This window comes from Dreissena polymorpha, chromosome 2 (genome assembly GCF_020536995.1).
Source record: "Dreissena polymorpha isolate Duluth1 chromosome 2, UMN_Dpol_1.0, whole genome shotgun sequence".
NCBI classification, from domain to species: Eukaryota; Metazoa; Mollusca; class Bivalvia; order Myida; family Dreissenidae; genus Dreissena; species Dreissena polymorpha.
The window spans coordinates 94,325,177-94,345,839 of record NC_068356.1 but is presented as its reverse complement, the minus strand read 5'-3'; the positions used below and the strand labels follow the sequence as shown (position 1 = coordinate 94,345,839).

The window sequence follows — 20,663 nt, the reverse complement described above, 5'->3', positions numbered from 1 at the left end:
TTAAGTCACACCCACAACATTGATTGTATTCTTTATTGTAAAGCCATGATAATATTTTATAAGAAAATGACACACTGATATTATGCTTGTTTTTAAGTATATATATATATTATAACTTGAATCCAATAGATATACATTTAATAAAACATAGATAAAATGAGATTCATGGTTTTTTCTTTCTTTTTGCCTTCAGTACCATTTTGCGGAAAAGTCCGCATATGTTTTGGCTATTATTTTTTTAAGGAAAAAAAATATGGCTATTATTTTCTGAAGGCCAGAGTGAGCCCTGCTTTTAATATGATTATAGTTGCTACCTATTTTACGGGCAAAAGTCTTTTTGATAACCATTTATTTGTAATAAATATATGGACATTATTGTGTTCAAAATATTATAATTGTTTCAATGTAATGCATCTAAAAAATTCAATCTTTAAACGAGTAACATGTTCCTAGCTTTAAGATCTAGCATCTTATAATTGTGTGTGTTTTCTAGCCTCAGGAATTTAAAGCTGGTTCGGTGGCTGCGGCATAGTGGATATGATGTCTGCTTTGTCAATGGGAGATCTCTGTATTGATCCCTTAAGTGCGAGCATTCTTTAGATCACCCTAAAGACAATAAGTACTGGTCCTACCCAGGAAACAGTTTGTTTCAATAAATGTCTAAATTCAACATAAGCTTGCTTAAGCAGTTGATTTTAGCATACGTTGATTTAACATAATCAAAATAATGTGATGTGTCAAATCAATTTTGATTGACAGGATTTTTTTTATTGTCAATGTATAATTATGTGGAACCGAATGGCAGCATACTTAATTGTTTTGCAATTAAAATATTTCATTAATACAGGTATCTTGCAGGGTTCAACTTTTAATTTTCTTTCGCACTATTGTGGAATAATTTTTTTTAATTTTGTCACCACTAAAAAACTACCAATTTTGTAGCAATTCGGAAATCCAGTCTAAACTGTATACACTCAGTTTTTAGCTGTATAGTTACAATTTGAATGCAAATAAATATAATGTTATATCATCCATATTTTTTTTTTTAAACATTCAAATAACACAATAAAACATAGATTATCAGTAATCATATGAGCTTATTTATATGTCAGTCATTGTCTTTCTTGGCTAAGCTGCTAGGCGCTAGCAGAAGCATGTAAATGAATTGATGTTAGTATATATATATATATTCAGTATATCAGGGCTTGCACTAGGGGGCGACGTGAGCGAAAAAATCGCTCTCTTCCGCCAAACCTCGCCTAAAATTTAAGAAATTGTAGATAAAAAGCGACTTCCAGTCTCCCTCTTATCAGAATTTGTTTACGTCCGGTTTTCTCGATGTCAAGGTCTGACTCAATTTTTCAATACACACTGTCGCAGCCCGCAGCGTGTCGCAATTGAGCGACAGGTAATTTGAGGTAAAACTAGCCCCCGATTCTCCCAACCTCAGAACTCATCAAGTCAGCTTTCAAGTCACATGGTAGCTGGCCAATCAACATTGAGTTCGCTCACACATCATATTGGGTCATTCATGCGCAGACACTGTATACTTGGAAGAACACAGTTGAGATTGCCGTCTGCCAACACTATACTAGCGGCAGATGGCAAACGTCATATTTAAAGATAAACAAATAAAAAGGAGCGTAACAATAAATAAATTATTTCTAAGCTGATCACTTTACATCTCTCTACCGACTATCGATCTGATGACAGCTCTTGTTTAGCTCACCTGATTGCTCAGGTGAGCTTTTGGGATCGGTCTTTGTCTGTCGTACGCCCATCCGTCATCCGTCCGTCCACATTTGGTTGTAAACACTCAAGATGCCACATTTCTTGTGCAATCTTCATGAAACTTGGTCAGAAGATTTGTCCCAATGATATCTCGATCAAGTTCGAAACTGGGTCATGGCTCGGTCAAAAACTAGGTCACTATGTCAAAAAAAAGAAAAACCTTGTAAACACTGTAGAAGTCAAATTTCATGCCCAATCTAATTCTTCATGTAACTTTGTCGAAATGTTTGTTTTAATGATATGTTGGTTGAGTTAAAAAGTGGTTTCGGTCCGTTGAAAAACATGGCCGCCAGTGGGCGAGGCAGTTTTCCTTATTTGGCTATAGAGAAACCTTGTAAACACTCTAGATGTCACAATTTTTGCCCAATTATCTTAAAACTTGGTAAAAAGATTGGTTTTATTGATATCTCGGACGAGTTCGAAAATGGTCCAAATTGGTTAAAAAACATGCCCACCAAGGGGCAGGGCAGTTTTGGCTATACATAATATACAATGTATGTACATGTATATAGTGAAAACATGTCAACACTCTAGAAGTCACATTTTGGTCCAATCTTCATAAAATTTGGTCAGAACATTTGTTTCCTAGATTCGTGAGTAAAGTTCGAAAATGGTTCTGGTCCGTTGAAAAACCTGGCTGCCAGGGTGACAAGGCAGTTTTCCTTATATTTATTAAGTAAAAGAGGCTTGTGAACAGTCAAGAAGTCACATTTTTTGCCCAATCGTCATGAAACTTGGTCAAAACATTGGTTTTATTGATATCTCGGACAAGTTTGAAAATGGTCCAGATCGATGAAAAAACATGGCCACCAGTGGGTGGGGCAGTTTTCTCAATATGTATATAGTGAAAACATGTGAACGCCCTAGAAGTCACATTTTTGGCCCAATTTTCATGAAATTTGGTCAGAAAATTTGTTTCCTAGATTGTTTCCTCGAAACCAGAGTTCAGTTTGAAAATGGTTCCGGTCCGTTGAAAAACATGGCTGCCAGGGTGGGGGGCGCATAATTTTCTTATATTTGTATAGTAAAAAAGCTTGTGAACGATCTAATAGTCACATTATTTGCCCAATCATCATGAAACTTGGTGAAGAGATTGGTTTTATTTACCTGTTATATCTCAGATGAGTTTGAAAATGGTCCCGATCGTTAAAAAAAACATGGCCGCCAAGGGTGGGGGGCAGTTTTCCTTATATGACTAAAGAGAAACCTTGTGAACACTCTAGAAGTCATATTTTTTGCTAAATCATCGTGAAACTTAGTCAATACATTGGTTTTATTGATATCACGGATAAGTTGGAAAATGGCTCAGATTTGTAAAAATATACTTTTTAGCTCAACTGATTGCTCAGGTAAGGTTTTAGGGTTGGTCTTTGTCCGCTGTCCGTCCACATTTGGTGTGTAAACACTCTAGCATTCACATTTCTCAAGCATTCTTTATCAAAGTTGCTGAGAAGCTATATGGCCACAAGATTTCAGTCAAGTTTGATAATGAGCAAAATCGCATAATAAATGACAAAATGATTGCCCTTAGATTGTCAAAATTTTCATTATATTATACAGAATCCCTGAAAATATAGAGGTCACAACTTTTGAGTTTGCAAAGTTTGATTAATGTTTTTCCTAGGCCATTTTAGCGTGGCGAAAAGCCACGCCGCCCTACTGGATCGCCACGCTGCCCTTTTCAAAGGCAAATTTCGCCACGCGCCCTTTTTTTCAAAAGCAAATTTTGCCACGCGCCCTTATCGATAACATCTTTATTGCCTTACGATCTAAAGGTCCGCAAAATCAGCTTCCTTGATTGTCTGTGACGCTCCGACTGTGCTTGATTTACTCGAGAGACGTCACGTCTAATCGACTTTATTAATTAGGCAGATTTAATCTATAACAGTGCTCGATTTATAGGTAGGTCTTACTGACTGCTCCAAAGCTGTGAATTAGTCATGCGTGAATAACCCCGTGTCAGTATCAATCGATAATGCCGGAGGCTTTGTTATACCAAGCGCACTTTTCGCTCAGCAATATGCACTCATCCACGATAAAATCATAACATTGGAGACTTTTGATGAAAAACTCGATGTTATTCTCGTGGCAATTGTGCATTGCATGCAGTATTCAGTTATATCAAACATATATTTTTACGCATTATTACATTTAAAATCACAAACAAATTTATTCTTTATCGTTTTCGTCTTTAAGATAATTAGATCTAATTATTGAAATAATTACTATGACGTATACTAATTTAAAAAAATGCGAATCGCGTATACGATTTAACGTTGCTATGCGCACCTGTCGCTTACATCATTTGACATTTTATCAACATGGCGGACTATACAGAATGTGACGCGGCAAAAATGGCAAATAACGTCGAAAACGATCAAATTAACGATGGAGATTATACATTAAGAAGGAATTAATAAAATGTCTGTGATAATCAACGATGCATAAAAATGTTTTAGATAGCAACAACATTATTTATTTATTTGTAATCTACTCGGTGGATGTATGTCACAGAAACGAGTGTTTGCATATTGTTAGCGATCAATTTACTCGCAATGTTATTTTAAACATCTGTCGAGATTATTGTTAGAAAATAGGATAAGACAAACATGGTTTCATTTATATGTTAGTGGATCTGTGTATAATCTGATATACATGTATATGCATATATTGCTTTATTATGTTTGTCGTGCTGTACAGTTTATTGAAACAGCATGGAACTTAAATGTACATTGCAAGGTAAATATATTAATATATATCGTAGTAAGTTAAATACATCTATTACTATTAAATGTGCTTGTTTATATGGTATTTTTCCACAACTGCTTCTGATGCGATTACATGTTTCCCCGTAATTCAGGTATTCAGGGAACGTTTTTGCCCTTTTTTGCCTAAACTGCGCGCTAAAATGCCCTTTTTGAAAGTAATGCGCCATGCCCCTTTGCCCTCCTGGAAAAAACACTAGTTTGATGTTTGGTCATGAGGGGTCAAAATATAGGTCACCAGGTCAAATCTTACAAAAACCTCGTAAACACTCCATACGCCAGAGTTTTGGCTCAATGATGAAACTTGACCAGGATGTTTGTCATGACAAGATCTAGGTTAAGTTTGACGATTGGTCAAGATTGAATGAACCGACTCCTCTCAGCTGAGCGAACTAGGGCCATCTTGGTGGCCATGTTGGCCCTCTTGTCAATGATTAATATGTCATATAAATATAAAATTCTACGATTTGTAAAAAAATAAATCCTTCAGTGTAAACCATAATTTGTCTAAATCCTAAACCACAAATTATCAGTTACAAATACTTTGTACATAAAAAAACACTGTAGTCAGTACTGATTCTGAATGTATTAAAACGTTGTGCGTAAAATTTGTTTATATAATGCATTCCACAAAATATTTTTTACTTGCAAAATTATATGTCGTACTACTTCAATTGCTTCTAAGAACAAGCATCGAAAAAAATCCCAAAATGTGTGTTACAGGTCACAATTTTTTTATTTTTTGTGTTAAAAATGTACACATAAATATTATGTAAGTTTCATTTTACTGTTTAAACTCGTTTTAAAATATGGTTAAAATTCGTGTTTGCTATGTAAAATTCAAAAGTCTTACCTTCTCTCACTAATCCGTTATTAGCAACATAATTAACTTATTCAACAGTGGAATTGGAAATTTGTGTTATGATGTCAGTGAACATGTATGTTGATTGCAAATGGCGGCAGGCATGTTTTGGGAATTTTCATTCAATGTGTACTTGTCAAATTATAACTGGCTACTCAATCTTTTATGGAGAACACTGGCAGGTGCACATGGCATGTCTTGTCAACTAGTCTGTTTAAAGCGGGTATATACGATTTTTATATGTGCTGAATTGTAAAATATTGATACAAATATGTTATAATAACACACACTATGCAAGAAAAATGATACATTTAAGACGAATTTCATAAAATACAGCAAATACAAATTAGCGCCCCGAGCCGATTGTGACGAAGATAATTCGTAATTATTTTCCTACAATAACCGACGCATTCGTCTTTTTTGTAAGTGTTCATGTGTCGTATGAATCGATATCGCTGCAGAAATTTCAAATGAACCGTTAAACTAAATTTAGATTCACATCGTACATGCATGATATATATGCTGGCGAATTCGGCTGTACAGCCTTTTTCGATTTCAGAATTAAATATCTGGCTTATTTAGCATTTTTCGACACATGTTCTTCTTAACTTTTATTTTAGTTTATATTGAAATATATGTATAATAAGTTTTTTACACATTTTATATTTATTACTAAATATTTGACAAGATCGTATATACCCGCTTTAAGGACTCGACCAATGAAAATTTTATCCCATATTGCAGCCATTCAAAATATACATATGAAGCAGTGAGTTTCAATGGCATTTGAATGCGGTAGTTATAGTGTCACAACTGTAAAGAAAACTCCTTGATTTCTGTATACCATGTGTTTGTAGGTATTTTTCAAGCCAGCATACATGTATGGTCATGGTGAAATATACCTTTGTGAGTGAAACTTTCATATATTCATTATCCAATTCTTGAACTTACAATGAATGTTCCATATAAAGTTATATTGCCTTTGTCTTCTTCATCATAGTGGGAAAAATGCATCAAAAACATTTAAACCCAAGAAGAACATCCCGGAGGGTTCCCATGGTTACGAGTTGATGCAGCATGCGGCGGTTACGCTTGGTAGCGGAAACTTGAGGCTCGCAGTTGCACTGCCTGAGGGAGAAGACCTCAATGAATGGGTCGCTGTCAACAGTAAGTGGAGGGTGGATTTTCATGATTTAAATGTTATTCCTTTCCCATCTAGGAAGCAAATCTTAAATGGCTTTTTGCACTATTAAACATAAAGCCCATGAGTAACTTGCAGTCTGTTCAGGTTTTATGCTGTTTGCTGCCCATCAGAATCTTAGGAAATTAATCCTTTACAAATTGAATCATTAATTGAAGGTCATTTATTGAACTTCATTTTAAAAAACAGTTGTACTAATTTTTTCATGATTTTGAAAATTGTGTAACTCTTTATTAGGCAATTTCAATTACTCATACTTAACCTACAAGAATGTTTTCCAGCTGTGGACTTCTTCAACCAGATCAACATGCTGTACGGTACGATCACAGAGTTCTGCACGGAGGACACGTGCGCCGTGATGTCAGCGGGCCCCAAGTATGAGTACCACTGGGCGGATGGGCAGACTGTGAAGAAGCCAATCAAGTGCAGCGCGCCCAAGTACATCGACTATCTCATGTCTTGGGTCCAGGATCAGCTGGATGATGAGAATCTGTTTCCATCCAAGATAGGTGGGTGCTTGGCTTTTTGGATTTAACCCTTTACCACTCAGACGCAAAGTGAAAATGGCTATGTGCAAACAGCATAAAACCAGAATAGCATGCTGTTTGCTGCTCGTCAGTATATATGGGTTGAAAATGTAACCTTTAAAATTTGAATCTAGTAAGAATAGTATTTCATTAAATATTATTATCTGAGGGACTACAAATGCGTAAATACGTATCTATGTGGGAAAGGGTTAAAATAGTAGGACTGGGTTTTCCTGGTTGCTTTAGGGAATAGAATCTCATTGAATTCAGGGACTACCCTAGGCCTTAAAAATAGGGAGAAGTGACTTCTCCTTTTTTCTGAAACAGGGAGAAGTTTGGAAAATCATTGAGACGTTTGTGCGAACAATATCAAAAACAAAACATGTTCATTTCACAACTTTTATTATTTCTATCATTATACTATGTTGATTTGTAAAAAAAACACAATAAATTATCATTGAAATCTACTTTATCATGACACATTTAAGTCATTTAACACATTTAAGATATGTACCGGTAGCATCTTTTCATCACATTTATCGTCATTATATTACCATCATCCCTATGACTGCTTTTGTAACAAAACACAATTGTAATGCATAGAACATCTAGTATATCTATTACTGTTTATCCGAATACTATACATGTCCGAAATATGTACACCAGGGATTTCAATAGATTTTAAAAACCAGGAGTCAATGACCCCTGGACTGAAATTTTGAGGAGTCAAATTGAAAAATGCCGGGGTCAATTTTGAAGCGCGTTAATTGTGTTTTTGTCTGTATTATTCATTTTTTTAGATAAAAATATGCTCTAAGAGTAACATAATATCTTAAAAAGTTATATTGCTTTATTAAATAACAATACCATGATAAAAACACAACATATTTAAATGAATTGGTACATTAAAATCTACTTCCTTTTAAAACATTTAAGTCTTTTAACACATTTAAGTAATTTAAGATACATTGTATGTACCGGTAGCACCTTTTCATCACATATTTATCGTCATTATATTATCATCATCCCTATGATAGCTTTTCTAACAAAACACAATCAAAATGCATGGAACATAGTATATCTATTACTGTTTATCCGAATACTACACATGTCCGAAATATGTTAGTATAAAAAATGAACTGTGATTCCAGTTTATATAAGATGGGTGTTACTCGTTATTATCGGTGGATTAACAAGCTGACAAAACTCGCTGGACTTACAAGTGCATCTACGTAATTAATAGACCTTTGATCAATTTTGTTTTTTCTTTAATTACTTTTGCGGACTTACTAACCGTGCCGTCTGCAAGTTTGCAAAAAACCCTGCAATTATAGGATGGTCAATCAATTATCACGTAATCGCTGCTGCTAATTACCCAGTTAGTGCGCACGCACTATTTAGAAGGTGACATATGTATTGGAGGAGATGAGATAAGATAAACAACGCCCGGGGTATTCCCTAGATTATAGACCGAGTTTCAAATACTGAAACATTAATTTCAATTAGGAGCACAGTGGGATTTATTACCATGGAACTCGAGATGTTAACTGACTGACGCACAGGTCAAATTTTCGATTTGCGTCAAAAACGAGTCATTTTAAATTTGCTAGCGTCAAAACGCAGGATTCTGCGTCTATTGAAATCCCTGTGTACACTTAAGAATGCCTTGCCTGATTAACTTTAATAATCCAAATTGTACTTGTTGTTATCTGGTTTAACAAACCTTATCAAATGTTCGTTAAATCCAGTTAATGCTTTCTCCATTATTTAATCACCATTACTTGAAATTTGAATCGCCAGCTTTGAATTGAACGCGGGTTGAATTTTACAATACGTCCGCCATTTGCAATGTTGATGGTCATGACATAGCAATTTAATTCTACTTTGATAATTTATATCTAATCGAGGAACTGTGTTTTCTCAATGTTTATGTGTAGTATTATGACTTGTAACATGTAGTATAAAAAATGAACTGTGATTCCAGTTTATATAAGAAGGGTGTTTAATACTCATAATTATCGGTGGATTAACAAACTGACAAAACTCGCTGGACATAATAGTGGATCTACGTAATTAATAGACCTTTGATCATTTTTTTTTTTTTTTTTTTTTATTATTTTTTCCGACTTTCTTTAACTGTGCTGTCTGCGAAAAAAACTGCAATTATCGGATGGTCAATCAATTTTCACGTTATCATTAGACAACTTACGACACGAGCGAAGAGGCACGAGTGTGTTGTTATAGCAACCATTATTAAGAGACTGCTTTGTCACGGTCAATTAACGATCCGTGTGGGGGGGTAAATTGTGTAACCGTTAGATAAACAACAAACAATAAACTTGCAAATCGCCTGCACGCATTGGCAATAATAATCGGGCGGCTTGATTTTCGCTTTTTTGGTCTTGTTTACTAAAAAAATCGGGCGACTTGATCTTCGCTTTTCTGGGCTCGTAGGGCGATATCACAGACGTAAGAGCGAAATTATCACTCTAGTCGCCCGTAGGGTAGTCCCTGGAATTTAGAAAAAAATAATTGGTAAAATGGTCAAAATGGTGATTTTTTTACCAACAGTTATTGGCAAATTAATGTTTTTATTTGCAGTTATAAAACATTGGTTGTAAAATTCATGGCTCATATAACACCTAGTTATTAATTAGTCTATATTTTCTCTATGCCTCTTTTATGTACATGTATAAATAACGAATATCAAATTGATCAGTTCATAATTTGCAAGCTCATTTTACAAATACCGTTTTAATATGGGACAGTGTTTCCATCATACCTACAGTATGTAGTATATTCTGGTCTGTGTATCTCTGCTATTCCGAGTTCATTAATAATCAAATTTGGTTTCGATTCCGATTGGGAAAAAAAAAAGTTAAATTTGAGGACCATTCGATTTGTTTTGTTGTTTTGATCTCGTATCCAATACCAATTGTAAATATCCAAGGGACAAAATGCTGGGCAAGTCCCATAGCAAACGATATTTGTATTTTTAGCTCGACTATTATATATGAAATATATATAGTGGAGCTATCCTACTCACCCCGGCGTCGGCGTTTTTCGTAAGCGTTAGTGTGCAAATGTTAAAGTTTTCGTACTACCCCAATTATTTCCATTGTCCCTTGACATATTGCTTTCATATTTTGCATACTTGTTTACCAACATGACCCCAACCTATAAACAAGAGCAGACAACTCTATCAAGCATTTTGTCATAATTAATGCCCCTTTTCCACTTAGAATATGCAGCAAATTTTAAGTTTTCGTACTTCCCCATTTATTTTCATTGTCCCTTTACATATTGCTTTCATATTTTGCATACATGTACTTGTTTACCAACATGACCCCAACCTATAAACAAGAGCAGACAAATTGCCCCTTTTATACTTAGAATATGCATATTATTGATAAATCTATGTTAAAGTTTGCGTACTACCCCAAATATTTCCTATATCCTTTGACATATTGCTTTTATATGTTGCATACTTGTTAACCAACATGACCCCAACCTATAAACAAGAGCATACCACTGTATCAAGCATTTTGACATAATTATGGCCCCTTGTACACTTACATAATTGAACATTTTGCTTAAATTGCCATAACTTCTTTATTTATGATCACATTTTATTATTACTTTGACAAAACAACACTTACCTTAATACCACAATGGATTCCACCCAAACAATACCCCACGCCCCTTACCATAATCTGCCCCCCCCAACCTCCCCCCCCCCCCCCATTTATTTTTATGTCCCCCACTATAGTAGTGGGGGACATATTGTTTTTGCCCTATCTGTTGGTCTGTTGGTTGGTTGGTCTGTTGGTTGGTTGGTTGGTTTGCGCCAACTTTAACATTTGCAATAACTTTTGCAATATTGAAGATAGGAACTTGATATTTGGCATGCATATGTATCTCATGGAGCTGCACATTTTGAGTGGTGAAAGGTCAAGGTCATCCTTCAAGGTCAAAGGTCAAATATATGGGTCAAAATCGCTCATTTAATGTACACTTGCAGTATTTCAATATTCAAGATAGCAACTTGATATTTGGCATGCATGTGTATCTCATGGAGCTGCACAATTTGAGTGGTGAAAGGTCAAGGTCATCCTTCAAGGTCAGATGTCAAATATATGTGGCCAAAATCGCTCATTTTATGATTACTTTTGCAATATTGAAGATAGCAACTTGATATTTGGCATGCATGTGTATCTCATGGAGCTGCACAATTTGAGTGGTGAAAGGTCAAGGTCAAGGTCATCCTTCAAGGTCAGAGGTCAAATGTATGTGGCTCAAATCGCTAATTTTATGAATACTTTTGCAATATTGAAGATAGCAACTTGATATTTGGCATGCATGTGTATCTTATGGAGCTGCACATTTTGAGTTGTGAAAGGTCAAGGTCAAGGTCATCCTTCAAGGTCAAATATTTGGGTCAAAATTGCTCATGTAATGTCACTTCTGCAATATTGAAGCTAGCAATTTTATATTTGAAATGCATGTGTATCTCATGGAGCTGCACATTTTGAGTGGTGAAGGGTCAAGGTCAAGGTCATCCTACAAGGTCAAACGTCATATAGGGGGACATTGTGTTTCACAAACACATCTTGTTTATTTTTATACATCATCTAATAAATTACCACACCTCACATTATATCCCCCTCTCACCCCCCCCCTACACCCCCCCAATTTTTTTTTAAACATCTAATAAATTACCCCACCCCACAATATACCCCCCCCCCCCTACCCCCCCCCCCCAATAAAAACAACTTTTTTTCCCCTTATTTTTAACGTGCTCATGGTGAGCTTTTGTGATCACCTTTTGTCCATCGTGAGTGCGCCGTTCGTCATCAACATTTTGCCTTGTGAACACTCTAGAGGCCACATTTATTGTCCGATCTTCATGAAACTTGGTCAGAAAACTTGTCCCAATGATACCTTGACCGAGTTCGAAACTGGGTCATGCTGGGTCACTCGGTCAAAAAAAAGAAAAACCTTGTGAACACTGTAGAAGTCACATTTGATGCACAATCTTCATGTAACTTTGTCAAAATGTTTGTCTTAATAATATGTTGGTTGAGTTCAAAAATGGTTCCGGTCCGTTGAAAAACATGGCCCCCAGGGGGCAGGGAAGTATTCCTTATATGGCTATAGAGAAACCTTGTGAACACTCTAGAAGTCACAATTTTTGCTCAATCATCATGATACTTGGTCAAAACATTGGTTTCATTAGTATCTGGAAAGAGTTCGAAAATGGTCCAGATCGGTGAACACTCTGGAAGTCACATTTTTGGTCCAATCTTCATGAAATTTGGTCAGAATATTTGTTTTCTGGATACGACGGTTGAGTGTGAAAATGGTTCGGATCGGTAAAATAACATGGCAGCCAGGGGGGGGGGGGGTAATTTTCCTTATATTTATATAGTAAAAAAAGCTTGTGAACACTCTAGAAGTCACATTTTTTGCCTAATCATCATGAAATTTGGTCAAAACATTGGTTTTGTGGATATCTCGGGACGAGTTTGAAAATAGTCGTGATCATTTGAAGAACTTGGCCGCCAGGGGGTGGGGCAGTTTTCTCTATATGCATATAATGAAAACATGTGAACAGTCAAGAAGACACATTTTTTGCCCAATCTTCATGAAATTTGGTCAGAACATTTGTTTCCTGGATACGACGGTTGAGTTCGAAAATGGTTCGGATCATTAAAAAAACATGGCCGCCAGGGGGGTCTTTTTCCTGATATTTATATATTAAAAAAGCTTGTGAACACTCTTGAAGTCACATTTTTTGCCTAATCATCATGAAATAAGGAACATTTGAAAAACATGGCCGCCAGGGGTTGGGGCAGTTTTCTCTATATGTATATTGTGAAAACATGTGAACAGTTTATTAGACACATTTTTTGCCCGATCTATATGAAATTTGGTCAGAACATTTGTTTCCTTAATACGAGGATTAAGTTAAAAAATGGCCCGGATCAGTAAAAAAACATGGCCGCCTGGGGAGGGGGGGTCTTTTTCCTTATATTTGTATAGTAAAAAAAGCTTGTGAACACTCTAGAAGTCACATTTTTTGTCCAATCATCATGAAACTTGGTCAAAACATTGGTTTTATGGATATCTTGTTATGATATCTAGGCCGAGTCCTTTATGGTTGCGGTCTGTAGAAAAACATGGCTTTAAATGGCTTTATAGTGTAACCTTGTTTACACTCTACTATGAAATAACCAATGTACACGTTGAATGAAATTCATGCATATTATGATATTCATGATCTCTATGCAGTCATCTGAATATTAATTCTGCCGATAAGATATACAGTTAAATTGCAAAAATTTTTTATTTATTTTTGTTCCTTTCTGAAGAGGATTATTATGTTTATGATTGGTTGGGGATGAAGTGCCACAAACATTTTTGCCATCTGGAAACCCTTTATTAAATATTCTCAAAATTTCAAGTAGTAATATTGATTTCACAGAAAATTACTTAGGTGAGAAACAACTGTATATAACTTGAATTCTGTTTTTTGACCTCCAATCATGAATGCATGGCTTGTCAGGAATGCACTCTTACTTCTCCATTGAGGTCACAATATACTAAAAGATTTCCTACACAAATTCAATGTGAAAGCAATAACTTTAACAAAAAAAAAAATCAAACTTTTGCGCATAGACATCCCCATAACCATACCTTTTCTTAAAGAGCATTCCAAGCCGCAATGATTTAAACAATAAAAAAGGGGGGTCATACGTTATGCAAGAAAGAACTCGACGCGAATCAGCGGTCAGGGCTCGAAATTAACCTTTTTTTTCTGCTTGCAAAACATTGCGAGCGGCTTTAATACCAACTCGCAAAATTAAAAACAGTCTCGCAAATTTTGCAGGAAACATAAAAAAGTTTGGACATTAATTTAGTACTATTAAAACAAAATTAAAAGTACTAAACATACGCATTTTATTTCTGCAATCATACAAAGATATCAGTTCCTTGGACCATAAGGGTATTGTTTTCAAATATAAGTGTGTCGTGTTCACTCAGAAAACAAAGTTTAAGTGTCAGTTTGGGTTATTTTTAATGGGTTTTCAAATATTGAAAAAAATCAGCTATGATATTGTGTGTTGAGTGTGATGTCACCAAAATACAAATCAACGGTTAACTTTGCTTAATCTTTTGTATTTTTATTTCCGTCTGTAGGCTAAAAGAAACTAATTATGTTTGGCTTTGACGCCATGTCTTTTCAAGTTCAATGAACAAATGTGAATAGTCGACTGTTTCATGTTCTTTGAACCAATACTATCCGCATATCTGTACTATAAGTATACCAATCTACATACAAGGTGCGCGCTTCCGCATACAGGTATTCAGACGTTCTATAAATTGACCTACGGTTTAGCGTTCATGACGTCCAGTGCATTTATATTACTTGTTTTTTTTCCACAATTTCTTTACTCGCAAAAATATACTAGTGGCTTAAAACTTAACTCGCAATCAGTATTTTTCACTCGCATTTTGCGAGTGTGCGAGTGTTAATTTCGAGCCCTGGCGGTCACTGTTTTATGGCCATCTATTTGCCGGCTTCGTACCAGTTGAGAAGGGTTTCCCGCCATCTGTCTAAAGTCTCATGTAGTCTCCAACCTTCAAGCAAAAGAGTGCATTTCTGTTAAACATCAATGTTTTCCCTACCACATGCACAAAGAAACATTCTAAAATAAAGCCATGGCAAGTGCCCCTACAGAGAATTGTGTCTTCTTATAAATGATGTTCATGTTTTTAGAGAGTATAGCATTGCACTCCAAAATATTTTAGTATATTGTAACCTAAAGGAGAAATTTATTCTGATTAAAATGTGTATTTCTTGCATATTATTATCTTCCTATGCATATTGCAGCAAAATATTAGGTTTGGCTGGATTATCTGTCCATTTGGCCATTTTATATCATATTTTCACACGCGGGTGTTTTCAGTCCGAAGAAGGCAATTTTAGGCCTGTTAAAGCTTAAATGTCTCTTTAAGATTTAAAGTTCTTATGTTCAATATATGCAACAAAATACCAAAACAAACCAAATGGACATGCACGTGGGGCTTATGCGGGGTGGGGAAAGAATGAATTTGTTAGATATTTTCACTCAAAGCAATTTTGATAATGCCTTTTTTGTTCTTTTTTTTTTAAATCACCCCAAAAATGTCAATTTCAAAGCAAAAAAAATCCAATTTCATCACAGACAATAAGCAAATTGGTGAAAATGAAAGATCAAAGATACTTTGAAGTGTAGAAATCCATAAGCTTCCAATAACTTGTTGTTTCGCACCAATAAAAGTGTAAAATCTTGAAAGCGCCTTGTTGGACGGAGCCGATTTGTTTACCAGCTGCCAATTATATATTCTAGCATATAATGTCATGGGTGCCTTTAAACTGAAGAAGATGGTCAATATTCACTGCCAGCTCTCATTAAGAGGTTGAAGAGAATACAAAATTTCATATTTTGGGCACAAAATAAGTACTTTTGACTATTTTGATGGTGGCAATCTGGTCAAAATGGCGCTTCATAACCGAGCCAAAGACAAAAATGCTCATTTTTGGGGTTTAGAATGGAAGGAAAGGTTAAAATGAACAAGACACACACATGTAGGAAAGCATTATAAGCTTAGAAATGAGGTTTCATGTTGTAACAGGGGCAGAAAGGCAGTTCAGATCAATGCAAGCTTCCTGGAAGGGGTTTCTGGTACTTCTTTTGGGGACACAGCTTCCCGCAGAATTCTCAACACAACAAATATCATTGATCCATGTCACCTTTGTATGCAAAGACAAGCGAATAAGGTCAATACTTCCCTTAAATCACTGAATGAGAGAAGCATGTACCAAATAAAAAACAAAACTGGTTGCTGAAATGCCAAATTTTGGCAAAAAGATCCCTCTAAAGTAAATGATGAAGGGGACACTTGCTACAACAATCCTATGTTTAAGTCGGACGCCACATCCTTTCAAGCCGGGACCATGACTGTAAGCATATTGTGAGGAAACAATACCAAACACAAGCTAATTGTAGGGTTACAAGTAGCATATCAACTCAGATGTACTGCATACATGCTTAGGAGCAAGGATAAACCTGTTAAGTGCCAACTTCTGCTGCCAACAAAGCACGAGCTTTACGTGTCAGGACGCGGAGCTATCAATACAAACTGCACGGGGAATTGCACGACGGCAAGGATTTGAGTGACCACAAACCATATTATGACAGTATTTCACACCTTAAACATCATAACTATGCTTATTTGCTTGTGTACATGATAATAATTTAGTATTATTGCCTGTTTTGCCATCAAAAACCCTTCTCCAGTTGCCCTCGGCTAAGTCCCAGACATTTCTCTACCTGAAAAGGTCAAAATACCCCCAAAAAATAGGTATAAAATGAAAAAAGAAAATGCATTTATGTATTTTATGTGTATTTCTATGAATCATAGCAAGTGATAAAGCTTGTTATGTTCATGATTGAACTAAATATGAAAGCTGGCTCAGTTAAGCGTATGCTGCACTGTCCAAACTGTAAAAATGTCCGCCATTTCATGTCGGTGAAATGGGGCTCTGTTTGAATGTTCATGCTTTACGCACAAGCTATTGTTGCGTTACTGGATCACGGAGTCCCTGGCGTTGAATTCTGACTTCATGTTGCACATTAACGCTACACGGTCAACCAAAATGCCTTTAAATTTAAGTCGGAAAGCAATTTAGCCCTTATTCAGCTATATAAGGGTGGGGGTCAACTTGAAAAACAACTATTCCAGGTCAAATAATCTGAATTCATGCATTTAATGCACTTATATTCTTCTCTTTTGCTAAGAAATGACCAAAAATCAGCTTTCACAGTCATATTTTGCACTTGCAGATGATATTTCATTTTTACCTAAAGTTAGTTTAGGTCACAATATACTAAAAGATTTCCTACACAAATTCAATGTGAAAGCAATAACTTTAACAAAAAATTGCAAATTTTTTTTATTTATTTTTGTTCCTTTCTGAAGAGGATTATTATGTTTATGATTGGTTGGGGATGAAGTGCCACAAACATTTTTGCCATCTGGAAACCCTTTATTAAATATTCTCAAAATTTCAAGTAGTAATATTGATTTCACAGAAAATTACTTAGGTGAGAAACAACTGTATATAACTTGAATTCTGTTTTTAACCAGGTTTTCCGAAGGAAAAAACTGGTTATTAGATTGGCGAATGCGGGCGGGCTGGCTGGCTGGCGGGCTGGCTGGCTGGCGGGCTGGCGGGCTGGCGGAATAAGCTTGTCCGGGCCATAACTATGTCGTTCATTGTCAGATTTTAAAATCATTTGGCACATTTGTTCACCATCATTGGACGGTGTGTCGCGCGAAATAATTACGTCGATATCTCCAAGGTCAAGGTCACACTTTGAGTTCAAAGGTCAAAAATGGCCATAAATGAGCTTGTCCGAGCCACAACTATGTCGTTCATCGTCAGATTTTAAAATCATTTGGCACATTTGTTCACCATCATTGGACGGTGTGTCGAGCGAAATAATTACGTCGATATCTCCAAGGTCAAGGTCACACTTTGAGTTCAAAGGTCAAAAATGGCCATAAATGAGCTTGTCCTGGCCATAACTATGTCATTCATTGTGAGATTTTAAAATCATTTGGCACATTTGTTCACCATCATGGGACGGTGTGTCCCACGAAAGAATCACGTCAATATCTCCAATGTCAAGGTCGCCACGACTAAAAATAGATTTAAAAAAAAAAAAAAAACTTACAAAGGGGGTTAATTTTTTTTGGTCATTTCAAAAGTTCAGTTTGAGTTTTCTCCCTTTATCAGATTTTTTTTTCACAATGAAAACCTGGTTTTGTGACAATTTTGTCCCTTGTTTGACCTCCAATCATGAATGCATGGCTTGTCAGGAATGCACTCTTACTTCTCCATTGAGGTCACAATATACTAAAAGATTTCCTACACAAATTCAATGTGAAAGCAATAACTTTAACAAAAAATAAAGTCAAACTTTTGCGCATAGACATCCCCATAACCATACCTTTTCTTAAAGAGCATTCCAAGCCGCAATGATTTAAACAATAAAAAAGGGGGGTCATACGTTATGCAAGAAAGAACTCGACGCGAATCAGCGGTCACTGTTTTATGGCCATCTATTTGCCGGCTTCGTACCAGTTGAGAAGGGTTTCCCGCCATCTGTCAAAGTCTCATGTAGTCTCCAACCTTCAAGCAAAAGAGTGCATTTCTGTTAAACATCAATGTTTTCCCTACCACATGCACAAAGAAACATTCTAAAATAAAGCCATGGCAAGTGCCCCTACAGAGAATTGTGTCTTCTTATAAATGATGTTCATGTTTTTAGAGAGTATAGCATTGCACTCCAAAATATTTTAGTATATTGTAACCTTGATCCCATTCATCCACCTGCTTATCAGCAACTAATTAATTCCCTATTGACTGTGTGTGAATTGTTAATTTGATGTAACAGGCTTGCAGCTTAAAAGCCCCTAGTCCCTAGAAATAGGCCCTTGCTGGGAACTCACATCAAAGACCTTCTAACTAATGAGAATGGAACACAAATTGTTATGGCACACAGTTTATGGATGTCAGGTCCGTAGTTTTGGTGTGATTAGCAAAGATTTGTGTTTTAAATAGGGTTGATTGTTGTTTTAAATGGATATATCATTGCAAGGTGAGTCTGAAAATAGTTCCAGTTTGTTTAAAAGCAAGGCCCTGAGGTGGTTTGCAGATTTCTTTTTATTGCTATAGTGAAACATTGTGAACTCTCTATTTTAGTCACATGTTAGTTCCTATAATATCTTGATTTACTTTGAAAATGGCTCCAGTGCTCTGAAGAGCATGGTTTCCAGGGGCTAGTGAATTTCTTCTTGTGAACCTTATGATGATATTTATGTTTCATGAAGTACATGTACTTTTATTATTTTGAACTCCACCTTCCCAGAATAGTTTAGTTCCTTTGGGTTTCAGGTGAGCGCCTTGGGGCCCATGGCCCTCTTGTTTAGTTCATGGCAAATGTCATAAGATCATAAACATATGGGCGGCGCTCTGTGAAATGGGGGTTTAATGCATGTGCGTAAGGTTTCTTCCCAGATAAGCCTGTGCAGTCCACACAGGCTAATCAGGGACAACACTTTTCCACTTTTATGTTATTTTTCGTTTACAGAATGACTTTTTAGCAAAAACCTAGTTTAGGCGAAAAGTGTCGTCCCTTATTAGCCTGTGCGGACTGCACAGGCTAATCTGGGACAACACTTAATGCACATGCACAAAGCTGCTTTTCATAGAGCACAGCTCATATCTTTATGTTCAAGCCAGCAAGGGCACTAGGGTAGTGTACAAAATATAGTAAAGTGCAGAATCCTGCTTCTCTGTTCAATATATCTTTTCTTTATACATGATACAGCTTAAATGAATTTATTTTTGTTCACATGAATTTTGTGTATTCATAAAATCAGGAATTTTTGTTTGATCATTTTTTTTTTTTTTTATGTGCCTCAGTCTATACTAGGGGACATATTGTTTTTGCCCTGTCTGTTGGGTTGTTATCCCCACGCTTTTTGAAAAGCATGGGGATATTGTGGTTATCTCCGCCGTTTGTCTGTCCGTCCATCCTGGCCACTATCTCCTCCTACACTATAAGCACTAGAACCTTGAAACTTACACACATGGTAGCTTTGAGCATATGCACCAACCTGCACTATTTGGAATTTGGATCTGACCCCTGGGTCAAAGTTATGGGGGTTGGGGTCGGGCCAGGTCAGAGATTTTCACTCATTTGTTTATGTTATTTTACATTAACTTCTTCATTTTTACACCGATTTACTTCAAATTGATACTGAACATCTCTTATGACAATACGGTCAATCTCAACTATGCATGGCCCAGTTACCAACCCTGGGGCTCCCCGCCCACATAGACCACGCCCACCCAAAATTGCCTTTAACTATAACTTCTTCATTTCTACACCGATTTACTTCAAATTGATACTGAACATCTCTTATGACAATACGGTCAATCTCAACTATGTATGGCCCCATTACCAACCCTGGGGCGCCCCCGCCCACATTGACCACGTCCACCCAAAATTGCCTTTTACTATAACTTCTTCATTTCTACACCGATTTACTTCAAATTGATACTGAACATCTCTTATGACTTTCAAACATAGGGCGCCCTCGCCCACATAGGGCGCCCTCGCCCACCGATTGTCTTCAAATTGATACTGAACATATCTTATGACAATACAGTCAATCTCAACTATGCATGGCCCCATTATCAACCCTGGGGAGCCCCCTGGGTCAAACATGCAGCGTGGGGATACGTGTCGGCCTCTGCAGCGCCATTTCTAGGTCGTTGGTTGGTTTGTGTAGAACTTTAACATTGGCCATAACTTTTGCAATATTGAAGATAGCAACTTGATATTTGGAATGCATGTGTATCTCATGGAGATGCACCTTTTGAGTGGTGAAAAGTCAAG

General features: G+C 36.3%; 1 protein-coding gene across 1 annotated transcript in view; it reads left to right on the top strand.

The window, feature by feature from the left end:
* The window catches only part of LOC127868108 (MOB kinase activator-like 1), a 35,435-nt gene that overhangs the window by 11,949 nt on the left and 2,823 nt on the right, over positions 1-20,663 (top strand). The window contains exons 2-3 of the mRNA XM_052409712.1: positions 6,419-6,585; positions 6,901-7,128. Of these exons, the coding sequence (XP_052265672.1) occupies positions 6,419-6,585; positions 6,901-7,128 (395 nt within the window). The remainder of the gene's footprint in view (positions 1-6,418; positions 6,586-6,900; positions 7,129-20,663) is intronic.